Source organism: Onychomys torridus, chromosome 10, assembly GCF_903995425.1.
Source record: "Onychomys torridus chromosome 10, mOncTor1.1, whole genome shotgun sequence".
NCBI lineage: Eukaryota > Metazoa > Chordata > Mammalia > Rodentia > Cricetidae > Onychomys > Onychomys torridus.
The window spans coordinates 80,201,246-80,216,735 of NC_050452.1; the positions used below are offsets into that span (position 1 = coordinate 80,201,246).

General features: G+C 39.1%; 1 protein-coding gene across 1 annotated transcript in view; it reads left to right on the top strand.

Moving 5' to 3' along the window:
- Positions 1–15,490, top strand: part of Prkg2 (protein kinase cGMP-dependent 2) — a 104,231-nt gene that overhangs the window by 72,553 nt on the left and 16,188 nt on the right. Inside the window, exon 15 of the mRNA XM_036201717.1 lies at positions 12,376–12,539. Coding sequence (XP_036057610.1) covers positions 12,376–12,539 — 164 coding nt within the window. The remainder of the gene's footprint in view (positions 1–12,375; positions 12,540–15,490) is intronic.

A 15,490-nucleotide genomic window follows, 5' to 3' on the forward strand; every position in this document is an offset into this window, starting at 1 on the left:
TTATGACTTTAAAGTTTTATACCTGATTTACCTTTTATCATAACTAAGGAAAACTTTAACTATGACTATCTAATGTTTAACTCTGTCAAAGACCCCAGAAGGGTGAAATGTTACCTAATGACAGGTACTTCTGGCTAACTGGACAGTGACCCTAGGTTCTTCTGTAACATTAGGGCCCCCAACTTTAGTCTACAGGCCTAGAATATCTGACAGACATTTCTGAGAAACAGGGAATTTTGAAGGACTGTCCTACCTTGTCTGCTCAGAGGCCCATATCCCAGGTGATTCTAAATTCTGTCAAGTTGACAACACTAAATCCCACAATGGGTTGATTAATTTTTAATTTTTAAATATTTTGACTAAAATAAAAGTAAACCCAATGTATCATGATTTGTGTAATATTTCCTAAAGCTGTGTTTATAGAGAAACATAAAGCATTGAATACCCATATTAAAAAAGGAGAAGGATCAAAAATATATACCAGTGTAGGAATCATTACAATTGAAAACAGGAAATCCATAGAGAAAATTAATCAGTTCAAACACTGATGCTTTGAAATGATCAATAAAACTGACAAATCTCAGTATTACAAATGTAGGAGGAGATATTATTACATGCTTTGTAATACTAAGATGCTGATAAAGTAACTCTGTCAATAGCTTAAATGAAATGGGCAAATTCTCTGAAAGATATTCTTTCAAGTGTCACACAGGAAGAAAATGTAAATAAGTTCATATTTGATAAAGGATCAAAGGTGATCTGCCAGACAAAGATAGTCTTAAAAACAACCAACCAACCAACCAACCAACCAACCAACCAACCAAGAAAAACTAGAACCTAGTACTGGAGTAACAACATCTACAACAAGTAACCCACACGGAGAACTTACACCCTGCACAAAATTAGGTCAAAATCAATCACAGGCATAAATATTAAATACTAACTCATAAGACTCCTAGAAAATAATGTAGGGGACACCTGGATGACCTTGAGAATGGTGATGACTTTTAAGGTACATATGGGAGAAATAATTGACAAACTAGACTTCACTGAAATGAAAAGGAACTGATCTGTTAAAGACAAGCCAAAGTCCAGAGAAAAACATTTCTAAGAGATATATTTGGTAAGAGACCATTGTAAAAAAAGTACAAAATATTTAAAGCAAAATAATAAACAACTTGATTAAAGATAGGCTAATGACACCTATGGATGGTTTACCATAGAAAATTTCAGATGGGAAGGAGACATATGAGACAAAATCATAGCTTGTTGGGGGGTTAAACACTAAAACAGCTTTCCACCACCACATGCATGTTAAAGTGGTTAAAGTCTGGAACATGTACAACACCAAGTGCTGAAGAATTTGGGGTATTGGGAATTCTCATTCAGTACTGGGATAATGCAAATGGCGAGGCTATTTTGGAAGACAGTGTGTTAGTTTCTTAACAAAGTAAGCATACATTGACCAATTGAGCAATTATATTCTTTGTACTTACTGTAACAAGCTGGAAACTATGACCACTTAAAGACTTGGACATAAATGTTTATAGCTTTACCATAATTGCTGAATCTTGGGAGCAACCAAGATGTCATTCAATGAGTTTATGTGTTTATCACAGAGGTAAACTATGGATAAACTGTGGTCAATGCAGGTAATGGAAAATTATTGAGCGCTAAAAATAAGTGAGTTCTCAAATCATGAAAGGGCAATTCTTTAAATGTCTTTCAACCATTTGTGATTCTTCTTTTGTGAATTCTCTGTTTAGCTCTTCAGCCCATTTTTTAATTGGATTGTTCAGTATTTTGATGTCTAGTTTCTTGAGTTCTTTATATACTGTGGAGATCAGTCGTCTGTCAAATGTGGGGTTAGTGAAGATCTTTTCACATTCTGTAGGCCATCTTTTTGTCTTATTGACCATGTCTTTTGCCCTGAAAAACCTTCTCAGTTTCAAGAGGTCCCATTTATTAATTGTTGTGCTCAGTGTCTGTGCTGTTGGTGTTATATTTAGGACGTGATCTCTGGTGCCAATGTGTTCAAGAGTACTTCCTACTTTCTCTTCTATTAAGTTTAGTGTAACTAGATTTATGTTGAGGTCTTTGATCCGCTTGGACTTGAATTTTGTGCATGGTAACAGATATGTATCTATTTGTAATCTTTTACATATTGACATCCAGTTATGCCAGCATCATTTGTTGAAGATACTTTCTTTTTTCCATTGGATAGTTTTGGCTTCTTTGTCAAAAATCAGATGTTCATATGTGTGTGGATTAATGTCAGGGTCTTCAATTCAATTCCATTGGTCTGTATGTCAGTTTTTATACCAGTACCAACCTGTTTTTATTACTGTAGCTGTATAGAAGAGCTCTGAGGTCAGGGCTGGTGATGCCTCTGGAGGTTGCTTTATCATACAAGATTCTTTTAGCTATCCTGAGTCTTTTGTTTTTCTATATGAAGTTGAGTATTTTTCTTTCCAAGTCTGTGAAGAATTATGTTGGGATTTTGATGGGGATTGCATTGAATCTGTAGATTGCTTTTGGTAAGATTGCCATTATACTGTTAGTCCTACCTTCCATGAGCATGGGAGATCCTTCAATTTTCTGATATCTTCTTCAATTTCTTTCTTTAGAGATTTAAAGTTCTTATCAAAAAGGTCCTTTATTTGTTTAGTTAGTGTTACTCCTATGTATTTTATATTATTTATGGCTATTGTTTTTTTTTTTTTTTGAGCTGAGGATCGAACCCTGGTCCTTGCACTTGCTAGGCAAGCACTCTACCACTGAGCTAAATCCCCAACCCCTATTTATGGCTATTGTAAAGGCTGTAAAAACACTAATGACAGTCAATGTTGGAGAGGATGTGGAGCAAAGGGAACACTCCTCCACTGTTGGTGGGAATGCAAACTTGTACAACCACTGTGTGCCCCGGCCAGCAGGGTTTCAACGGGGGCAACCCACCTGTGGGAGCAAATGAGAGACAGGGGACACAAGAGACGGACAGCAAGACAAGATTCTGATCAAGCTGCCAATCTTTATTTCTCTCCACATGGCTTATATAGCATAAGAGGGGAAGGGGCAGGAAGGAGGGAAGGGGAAGGGACGTGGAAGACGTGCAGGTCGTGCAACTGCAAGATGTTTGATAAGGTCACTGGTTAGGGGCCATTTGTTCTGTTGCTAGGCTACCTGACCATGGAATACTCTTTACATTCAGTTGCCATAGCACCTGACTGTGGAATGTTCTTATCTTGGGGACCTCTGGTTAGTAAACAGGTATTACTGCTCCGGGGAAGGGCAGTGGGCTTATGGCTTATTCTCTGGCTTAGCTACTACTTTCCATGGTTCATGTTTGGTTCCTGAAATCTTGGCCCCTAACAACTATGGAAATCAGTATGTCAGTTTCTCAGAAAATTGGGAATCAAATTACCTCAAGACCTAGCCATACCACTCTTGGTCATATACCCAAGGAATGCTCAATCATACCGCAAAGATACATGCTCAGCTATGTTCATAGCAGCACTATTTGTAATAGCCAGAACCTGGAAACAACCTAGATGCCCGTCAACTGAAGAATGAATTAAGAAAATGTGGTATATATACACAGTACTACTCAGCAGAGAAAAACAATGACAGCATGAAACTTGCAGGCAAATGGATAGAACTAGAAAAAAATCATCCTGAGTGAGGTAACCTAAACCCAGAAGGACAAACATGGTATGTACTCACTCATAAGTGGATTCTAGATATAAAGCAAAGAACAATCAGAATGCAACCCACAGAACCATGGAGGCTATATATGTAGCAGGGGGGACCCTAGGATGACTGTGGCTTATAGTAAGTTTTGGTTTTACTCAATTACTGGGCAAGCCTCAGTGAAACATTTCACTATTAAGATAAGAATTTATACTCTATCAAGCTGATAATAGAAAAATAAATAAACAAATAAAATGATAAATAAAAATAACAATAAATAATAAATAAAATTTGATAAATAAAATTGATAAAAGTTTGTAGTTAGAAAAAAAAAATCATGAAAGGGCATGCTGGAAACTTGAAATGCTGTTGGTAAACAAAATAAAGCCATTCTAGAGAATGCTGCATGCTGCATTATTTAAACTATAAAACATTTTGTTAAAGGAAAAACTCCTTGGAGGCAGTGAAAACATTAATTGTTAAGATGCAGGATGCAGCCGGGCAGTGGTGGCGCATGCCTTTAATACCCGCACATGGGAGGCAGAGGCAGGTGAATCTCTGTGAGTTCAAGGCCAGCCTGGGCTACAGAGTGAGTTCCAGGAAAGGCACAAAGCTACACAGAGAAACCCTGTCTCGAAAAACAAACAAACACAAACAAAAAAGATGCAGGATGCAGAAGAGGCATCAGCAGAGCTAGTTTTAGGGCAGTAAAACTACTCTGTATTGCATACAACAATAGAAACATGGAATTGTATATTTTTCCAAGCCTATTGTATATCAGTTGTGAGCCCTAATGTAAAGGAGGGACATTTGGGATGAGAATGGGTCAATAGGTGTGGTGATAATTGTATTCCCCAAAATATTGTGCCCCCTAGTAAACTTATCTGGGGTCAGAGAACAGAACAGCCACAATATTAAACATAGATGTTAGGCAGTGGTAGCACACGCCTTTAATCTTAGCATTCCAGAGGCAGAGATCTACCTGGATCTCTTTGAGTTCAAAGCCACACTGGAAACAGCCAGGCATGGTGACTCATGCCTTTAATGCCAGGAAGTGATGGCAGGAAATGGCATAAGGCTTGAAAACCAGGAAGTAGAGCTCGTTAAGCTTTTAGGATTTTGAGCAGCAGTTCAGCTGAGATTCATGCTGGATGAGGACTCAGAGGCTTCCAGTTTGAAGAAACAGGATTGGCTGAGAAGTTGGCGAGGTGAGGTTAGCTGTGGCCTGTTCTGCTTCTCTGATCTTCCAGCATTCACCCCAAACCTGGTTTCAGGTTTGCTTTTATTAATAAGACCTGTTAAGATTTGTGTTACAGGGGTTGCGGATTTAGCTCAGTGGTAGAGTGCTTGCCTAGCAAGCGCAAGGCCATAGGTTCGGTGTCAGCTCTGAATTAAAAAAAAAAAAAAAATTGTGCTAAAAATAGGGGTTTATCAGTTGCAAAAAAAAAAAAAAAAAAAGTCCTGCTTTGATATGGATGGTAATAGTGAGGGAGGCTGAGCATGGAAGGAACAGGAAGTAGATGAGGAAACTTGGTATCATTCCTTTCAGTTTCACTGCAAGAAAATAAAGGCTTAAAATTAAAAAAACATACTCAGCAAATTAAGATAGAAACAATTTTATAATGAACTCAAAAGCTTCCACAAAAGCAGACTACATTAGTAGATTTTTCCATTGATAAATGTTAAAGGTCTCTTAGAAAACTAGAAAGAAAAGAATTCATTTTTTAATCAAGTAAAAGGTACCTAACATAAACTGGAGGAAACATATAAATTGATAAAGCATTAAAATAAGTATTGCCTTAAAAATCTTAAAAACTTATAATGTGTGAACTCACAGAAACTGTGGCAGAACACACAGGAACTACACAGGTTCAAAACAGACAAAGTCCTGGCACTGAAAAGGGGGAGTGGACACAAAACCCCACCCCTAACCTAGAAGTCCTCTGCAGTTGACACCCCCTGGGAAAGGGGGAATCAGTTTTCTCTGATGGAATACCACAGGGTCAATCAGGCACATGTCAGAGCCCTGTGCCAAGAACATTTGGCCAACTCAAAACAGACATATTTGCGTGTGATTTTGATTTTGTTTTGTTTTGTTTTCATCTTTGTTGTCTTCTTTCTTTCTTTTTACTTTGTCTTTTTTTTTTTTTGAAAGAGAGAGACAGAGAGAAAATGAGAATAAGAATGAAGTTGAATGAGTAGGGAGGTAGGGAGGATCTAGGAAGAGTTGAGGGAGTGGAAAAGATATAATCAAAGTATGTCATATGCAAAAAAAAAAATAAAAACATTTAAGAGCATTACTGTGCACACTTCTATTCATTATTTTACTGTATGTTCTACCTAATTCAGAAAGATGTCAGTATATTTAAAAGACGCATTGAAAAGTAACAACAGTGCCGGGCGGTGGTGGCGCACACCTTTAATCCCAGCACTCGGGAGGCAGAGGCAGGCAGATCTTTGTGAGTTAGAGGCCAGCCTGGTCTACCAAGCGAGTTCCAGGGAAGGCACAAAGTTACACAGAGAAATCCTGTCTCGAAAAACAAAAAACAAACAAACAAACAAACAAACAAAAAACCCCAGAAAAGTAACAACAGAACTTACCAGATGGGATGATTCATTGTATAAAAATCCAAACTTTATAAAACCAGACTTTACAGTTAAATGGAGAATTTTCCGTGTAGTTGCAGGAAGTAAGAGTCTTGATACATAGTATATTCTAAGGTAATCAAAACCAGAGTAAATAGGAACACAAATGCTATTTACAAAATGTGAAAATATAATGTATCTAGGGCCAAGTATAAGAAAGTGTTTAACAGCTTTACTGAGAAACTTGCAAAGTTTTATAGAATGGTATTAAAAGATCTAAAATAATGGAGGATGTAGCTCATTTCCTTTGCTAGGCAGAGGTAGACAACTTAGTCTTCTTTCTGAGTCATTGTGACCAAGTGACATAGCTGTAGCTCATGAAATAAGCAAAGCTGTTCATCCACTCACAAACCTGGCTTATAAATGTTTTTGAAGTGGGTCTCTGTACTCTTTCTGGCTTGTTGTCAACAAACACAGACAATTAGAGCTGGCAGAGCCATCACATTTGATGCCCGTGCCCCTGATTCACTATTTCAAAGTCACTTATATCCCATGGAAATCCATCATGTGAGTAAGAATTAATTAATGGACAGTTAAAACTTGGATATCTTCTTGAATCTATTTTTGTAGTATCTTGTGTTACATATCCCAGCTCAGACAGACACGTCATGTTTGAAAACAGGAAGCTCCTCATCCTCGAGGAACCAGTACCTTATAAATTGATCTACTGTCCCGATATGCTTCTAATGACATTTCCACCAGAGCTGTTTCTGATGTTTGCCAAGCTGATGCTAGGAATTTGTGCTAGAATACCCAAGCACTCAGAATAGCCAAGGCATTTATGAGGCCAAATAAGGAAACCCAGGTAGAAAAAAAAAAAATGTCTCCTCAGTGATGTGAGCTGATTATAGCTCAACTACTCACCAGCAGAGGCAGGGGGGTTGGAACTGTAGTGGTTTTATCTGCACAGATAGTAAAAAGCATGTTAATTCATTTGTGTTACAATGCAGCAGCAGCGTAAGTAGACTTCATTGTTCGGTAAATTCACCATCATGGGTTTGAGTTGCCAAAAATCAGTATGAGATTGATCTAAAGATAAAAAACTAGAAGCTGTGTTATATTTGCTAGAGCGGGTATGTGGCAAGGTTAGAAATGAATGGGAACATGGATTGATAAATGTGTGCATTAGAGTGTGGGTGGTCACTTGGCCACATGCAAGAACACATAGGATGGAACGTCCCTCTCTTCTAGTGACTGAGCTGGTAGGGCACTGGGACCTTCTGCTTCTCATGTATTTGTGTCACACTTTTTATGTATCAAGAATTTCCTAATGTAAAATATGAAAATAATCACTGGCCTCAACCATTTTCTACAGATGCAGCATTACTAGCTAACTTACTAGGTGAGAGTTGAAATTGTCCAGCCATCATTATGCCTACCACATGAGGCTGTTTCTGCTTTAAATATCTTCTGCCTCAATTTATGTGTTGCAAGAGACTTACCTTTGAATGGTGGATGGAGTCTTACAGCATGCAAGTATGCATGGTGACTTTTCTGACCACAATATATCTTATTTAAACTGACCTTAACAGTTAATCACCTTTCCCCCCCCACTATAACAAGCACAAATTGAACACCCACCATATTCCAAGCACAGTTGACAACAAAATGGATATATGAGGATGCTTCTCAATGAGCTAGGTTTAGTGATCCAGAAATTGCTACCCAAAGGCATGTGACCATGAGGTATAAATGGTGGTAAAGAACCTAGAAGGAGAGAGAAATAAGTTTTGTGATTCAGGGAAGGCTTCAAGGAGACCGAGCTGGGAGATGAACCCACAAAGATTTTCCTAGTTTGCGTTTGTAGATAATATTCTTCCTTTTGTCTTGCCCAGCTCAGTACTCTGAGTTTTCGGTGAATCCCTCCGCCCTATCTAGAAAGGGCTGTTTCATAAGAGATTCCTTTGTTCCTTTCTCTGTCTCTCCCGCTGCCACTCCAAGAAAAGCTCCATTGCTGTCCACTAGGGAAGGATGTTCATAAACTGTGGGAGTTGGCAAAAAGACAGAGACTCCATTTCCCCTCATCTAGCCTGAGGTAAAGAAGGTGTCCTAAAAATGCCACACAAATACTTTTTTGGAGTCTTATGTCTCCATGAGTCACCTGCCTTGATTAGACTGGTCACTTTGTGCCCATTTCTTATGTGAATGAACCACCATCTGAGAAATTTGCTACCCCAGAGAGACACTTCTGAGGAAAAAAACAAGAGAGATCATTGCTGCTGGATGCAGCTTTAAGAAGCCATGTGCTGATTTTTCTGTTTCTGAATGATGCAATCACTGCTCCAGGTTTGGCAGTATCTCAAATCCTTCTAGTTTATTTCAGCCACTAGAAATATGTTTGAAAGCTCTCAGCTCTATGGAAGCCACCCTTAGTAGTGGAAATTTAATGCAGACCATTAAAAAAAATCTGTGAATAGCTTTTCTAGAGATCCCCAAAGTCTGGTTTTTCAAGCAGAATTTGGAAATAAATGGAGAGGGTGTCAGCTTTCTTCTCCCTATGATCCCTTGAGGACATGAATCATCATGCTCTTTCTTCCAAAGGGCTTTTGGTGGTTTACAACCCATGTTGGATCTGCATGTCCTCTCTGCCCTGCTTGCCTCCATGTACCATGGCCCAGTCACATTGACCTTGGCAGGTCTTGAACTGACTATCAGTGTTGGCTTCTTAGGCCTCTGTGCTGTTTCTTTCTCCTGGAAGGACCCTCTTCCTTGGATTTACAAAACTCTCTCTCATTTCGTTCTGTTTAAATCTGCTCAAATGCTACCTTATTGAAGTATGTTCTTCTGGTCACCTTATTTCAAGTGCAATTCATCTTGCTCTCTGCACCTAAATCTTCTGTGTGTTTCTCCACAGCATGTCTCATCATGTGACATCACATCATTATCATGATCCATTTCCAGGCTCACTATTTTTCTCTTCTTTTTGATAGAAGCTCCTTGAGAACTAGAGCTTTGTGTATGTCCTACTACTGGCTATGGGATGATCTTCACTGAGTGTAATGGAATAAAATGAAGAGGAGCTTACCTTTCTGCCATCTAAAGGAGAAGAAGAAAGGCTCCTTGGTGTAGCTGTGGTGCTGAGATGGGGTGTGGGAGCTTGCTTCTTGTAGAAAATGCACAGAACTTGACCTAGAAGTATATTAGTGAGAATTTTGGGTTGCTCTGAATGCCAGCTTATCCTGGCCAAATGTATTACATCAAACTTGGCTTGATTCAAGTAGAGAAAGAAAGTGATACAATTTTGTAAATCTTGGAATGTTAATATAATTATTACCACCTCATTGAGCCAAAATGCATATATTGCAAGAGCATACCAGCAATTCAAATTAAAATATATTATTCTAAAAATTAAAATAGCTCTCCTAAATAGCCAATGAACTTCTAGCAATTCTTAAACGGGGAATTAACTGCAATTAAAAAAACAGTCTAGAAGCTATTATAAACCAACAAAATGCAATGTTTCTGTATATGCATTTATACAATTGCAGCTATAAGTGCTGTGTTTTCACCTCTTAAGTTTCAGTTTTTATAAAATTAGCTAGGGCTTTCATTATTGTTTCTTTCTCTGAGGATTATGTAGATGTTCTCATCTCAGCTGGTTACAGAGTTTAATTTTATAATATTCCCAGACATCTCTCAGATGTAATCTTTGTGAGTCATGCTGTGTAGTTGAAGGCAAACAGGAAAAACTCACTTTGAATTAAGTTATTTGAATTCCCTTTTTTCAATAAAGAAATCTTTGCTACTATGTGGTAAGTATGAAAAAGTTGTAAAGGGTGATGTACATCTTATTTTTTTAGTTAACCTTGTATCCTATTGAAGGTGTTTATAAGCTGTATCAGTTCCTTAGTTGAATTTTTGGGGTCACTTATCTATACTATCATGTCATCTGCAAATAGGGAGAGCTTGACTTCTTCCTTTCCAATTTGTATCCCCTTGATCTCCTTATGTTGTCTTATTGCTCTAGCTAGAACTTCAAGTACTATATTGAGTAAGTATGGGGAGAGCAGACAGCTTTGCCTTGTTCCTGATTTTAGTGGTATTGCTTTGAGTTTCTCTCCATTTATTTTGCTGTTGGCTGTTAGCTTGCTGTAGATTGCCTTTATTATGTTTAAGTATGTTCCCTGTATTCCTGATCTCTCCAAGACCTTTATCATGAAGGAGTGTTGGATTTTTCAGAAAGGGGGCGGGTAGTTTCTAAGAGACTTCTTTAAGGAAAAACAAAAGCTTTAAACATGAACTTTTGAACAAACACAGGAGTTAGATGTCTTAGTTTCTGGCCCCCACTTTTTGAAGTGAGGGCTGATTCTGATGTTAACTCTCCATTTTTTTGCTGTTGTTGATTTGTTTTTTGTTTTTGTTTTGGTTTTTGGTTTTTGGTTTTTGGAGACAGGGTTTCTCTGTGTAGTTTTGGTGCCTGTCCTGGATCTCTCTCTGTAGACCAGGCTGGCTTTGAACTCACAGAGACCTGCCTGCCTCTGCCTCCCTAGTGCTAAGATTAAAGGCATGTGCCATCTTCACCCGGCCGCTCTTCACTTTTAAGCATAGATTATTGCCATGTTATTGAAATTATGCACATACAATCAAGCCTTTAAAATGGGCATGGTGAGCCCAGAAATAATTTCTATGCCTGTTACCTGAGGGAAGTAGAAAAAGTTAAGATGTAATCAGTGCATATTAGAGATGAATGGGTACATGCTCCCCCCCCCCCCCCCCCCCCCCCCCCCCCCCCCCCCATGCAAGGAAGTCAGCTGTTGTTCTGTAGGACTGGTTTTCAGTTAGGCACACTGCACCATTCAGTGAGAGGCTGCTGAAGCTCTGGCCTCCTTTTTTTGTCTCTTCTCCAGAGTTCATTGGGTAAATGTTTGAAGAAGTGAGAGATACATTCCAAAAGGCAAGGAAGGGAGCACTGACTCCCTATCAAGGAAGAGTTCCTAACCCCTAGTCAGGGACAACCTCAGGTGTCACCTCCTGATGGCACCCACACCCTCCCAGCCCAATCTCACTAATGTTCTAGATGTTAGCTCTTTTTTCTTTTCACTTTGAGGTTATTTTTCCCCTGTTGTGTATCATGGAATGTTGTGTTAACTGTGCATGCATAAGTTTTCCCAGCACTCAGCTTCTCATAGTGAACTGAATATGATAAGCATAGACAAAATCTAAGTCGGAGTGGGTGCTGACCCTGCATTTTCAGAATAAGTCAGTTAATGCTGGTACTATCTGCCATCCATCTTGCTAATGGGGACCAGAAGTGTTTGGAGCTCAGAGAAATTTCAGAAAAGATGCTGCTCACTTTTCTTTGGTCTGCTGAAATAGACAAAAGGTACACATTGTAAACAGTTTATCTTTGGGACTAGGCAGAGGTTTTAGCATCCCTTCTTAGTAATAGACTCTTTCCCAAACTCACAACCTTGCTATTATTTTAATCCCTGGTGGAATTTTAAAGGCACATGTTTCTGATCAGCACGGGAGTTTTGACCTGCTCCGTTTCCGACCTGGGCCGGTTCACCCCTCCTTAGGCAACCTGGTGGTCCCCCGCTCCCGGGAGGTCACCATATTGATGCCGAATTTAGTGCGGACACCTGATCAGCATAGCGTACTACAGCCCAGAACTCCTGGACTCAAGCGATCCTGTCTCAGCCTCCCGAGTAGCTGGGACTACAGGCATGCACCACCGCACCGGGCAAGGCACATGTTTCTATCATTCCCTGCTTCTCTATTTAAGCCATTAGATAAGCCAGCAAATCAAAATGTACTTTAGACTTGTTTGCTGGGAGCATAAGAATGAATTTGAATTGTCTTCAAGGGTAATGAAATATATGTGATGAAATCTTCTCTGATCAACTTGGTTGACATGTGATGAAATATGACATAGAAAGAAATATCTGATGTGTGTGTGTGTGTGTGTGTGTGTGTGTGTGTGTGTGTGTGTTTTGAAGGAAAGTTTGGGTTCTATGAAAACTCATAGAGTTAACAGAAAACTTAAAAGCAGAATGCATATGTTTTATAACATCTTAAGTTTTATTTGACATCCTGTCCCAGGTTGACTTTGGATTCGCCAAGAAGATCGGCTCTGGGCAGAAAACCTGGACATTCTGTGGGACTCCAGAGTATGTGGCCCCTGAGGTCATTCTCAACAAAGGACATGACTTCAGTGTGGACTTCTGGTCCCTAGGAATTCTAGTATATGAACTCCTAACGGGCAAGTAAGTGTGAATCTGAAGTTAGTGCAGTCTTGTCCAGCCCTGTCTTCAGAGCAGCCCAAAATAATTCACTAATGATAAAAACACAAAATTTAATAACCTGGAAATATTTTTTTAAAGATTTCACATTCTCCTATGTACATTGCTTCAAATACAGGGCTTGGATAGGAAGTGTAAAATATAGATAAAAGATACAGAAAGCTAAAGCAAGGAAGTATAGAATTGTTATAGTTTACCTAAAATGGCAAGTTTCATTGTTACAGATAACATATTCAGTATGTGAAAGTTTTATACTCCGGAACAATGGAAGCTTTGGGTTTAATGGAATTTCTTTCTTTTTGAATAAATGATGAAGACTGTTTTCCTAGTTCAGTAAAATTTACTGATCAATCACACTAAATTTAGCCAGACCCTTCCATCTCCCCAGATGTCATTAACCAGAAATGCTAAGAGGAAACCACAAGGCTGAATTTAAATTTTAAATGCCCTGCCAACTCTTTTCCAAGGTGCTAATGAACGGAGTCAAGACGCAGCATGGGATTCAGCAGTTAAGAGTGGATTATCGTTCCTAAAGAGATGAAAAGATGAGATTAATGAATTCACTGTGGATTTAAATATTTAACACAGTACAGTGTGTGTGTTCACCTGCAAATGCATACAGGCACACACATGTGCAAAGAAAACACAGCATGCTCCACATTTGTAAACCACTTCACTGCTGGCAAAGCATATATACATACAATCTAGCTTAGTTTTCATACACTTGTATGGACTAGATGAGGTAGGAGTTTTTATTATTATTCTATGATTCACATTTTTTGGATTATTTTATGGTTTAAATCATACAGGGTAGACAACTAGGCCATAGAGCTTTCTACCTGAGATCAGTAATTTGATCCCAGACCTTCTGGCCCTCTTTGTGAGGTACTTTCCATGACACATGCATGCTTTATGACTCTTTATAGCTAATTGTGCTCAATGTTAGTTTCTGAGAGATTTGCACTTGGAATTTTCTAAGCACTACTGAAATGGGTCCCTTAGTGGGGGAGGGGGTGTAAATATCAACATACACGTGACAAAAACATATTTCATAGAATCTTCTCCAACTTTCTTCTTTTTGCAACACTAAGGACTTAAACAGGGCTTTACACACTCTAACAAAGTACTCTACCACTAAGCTATTCTTAAACAGCTTAAATACTTCAATTTAAGTATTTAACTCAGTGTTAAATTACCCACGCCATGGTTTACATCTTTGTTCACATGTACTGGGGAAATGAAAATCTGTATTTTATCTGAATCAATATTCATTATCTATAACCATGTTCAAATATTTATCATTTAAGATGTGGAAGGAAAGATGGAAAATTTTCCTGGTAATCATTGAGAAAGACAAGTTTGTTGAGGTGTGGCTAACTCTGGATTCTTTCCAACATTTTTTTTTCCTTGTCTTAGAAATTTCTAGGGGAGAGGTAGTGACATAGTGGTTCTTGGAGCTACTGGAAAACTCACACGTCAGTCCTTGTCAGCTGGAAAATGTGTCATGTAGAATAGCAAAATAAAATGGGGAAGTAAAGGAGGGAGAGAAAGTACAACAGCCAGGAATTGCTAAGGTGGCCTTGAACTGTCATAAAGGTGTTAAAAAGATATTTTGCCAAACATTTTCAGGGTAGGGCAGAAGAAGTGCCTTTTTAACTGTGTAACTTAGTGTTTAAGAATATAAGGGGAAATGGGGGAAAAAAGAACCAAAGAAAGAAAGAAACACAGTTGTAAATGTATGTGTGTGTGTGTGTGTGTGTGTGTGTGTGTGTGTGTGTGTATTGAAGATGTCATAGCGATGGCTTTGCTTCCTACTTCATTTTCTTCACACATGAGGCATTGGGTAGTGAAAAGTTGATGCACTGCCTTTGCTTCAAGGCTTTATTTTCATTTAAATTTTTTTGTACCAAGAGTGAATACTATTGGTTTCCAAAGGGCACAAGCATGGTTGAGATACAACAGAGCTATTAGATCATCTTAATTTTCAAAATTTAAGTAGCGTACTAGACCAGACAAGAAAGTGTTTTAGAAATCAAAGTGATATGTGAATTAAAATGTTACCCAACTTTGGTGGCTACATCTCAACTAGGTTTTACCCTGTATTCCTTGAAATACTCTCCTTGGTGGTTCCAGGGCCTCCTTTTCCTTCCTTAGCCTACACAGATAGCCCCTGCACTGACTCCATTCCAGATTCTTCTCATTTTCCTGATAGATTAACATTGGACCTGTCAGTCCTGGCCTCTTTTCCATCTAACACTCATAGGGTAATATGCTCGAGTCCTGTGGCCATAAACCTTATGAGATGACCCAAGCCATAATTCCTTAGTGTCCTTCCTCAGTGCTAGGCTCATAAATCCAACTGCCTGCCCAGCAGTTCCATATGGTTCTGGAACACAGTCCTGATTATCTTCCCTGTAACTAGCTGCACCACTGCTGAGTCACTTGGCTCTCCATTGCTGCGGTGAAATACCAGAGATCATTTATGAAGAAGGAAAGATTTCTTCTAGTTCCTAGTTTCATTCTATGGCTCATTGACCCTGTGATCCATTATGACAGGAACATGTGGCAAAGGAGTTCTGTTCACTGTGTGGTGGCCAGAACACATAGAGGAGGAGATGAGTATCCTAATATCCCAGTCAAGGTCATCTCCCCAGTGGCCTAACTTTCTTTCAGTATGCCTCAGTCTCAAACTCATCACTTCCCCATTGTGAGACAACTTGGGGGTCAGGACAGTGGCCCAGGTCCAAATGACAGCACTCATCTCCATCCTAGTTTATTGCTCTTTATTTTTTTTTTTCTCCGAGGCAGGGTTTCTCTGTGTAGCTTTGCGCCTTTCCTGGATTTTGTTCTGTAGACCAGGCTGGCCTTGAACTCTCAAAGATCTGCCTGCCTCTGCCTTTGCCTCCCGAGTGCTG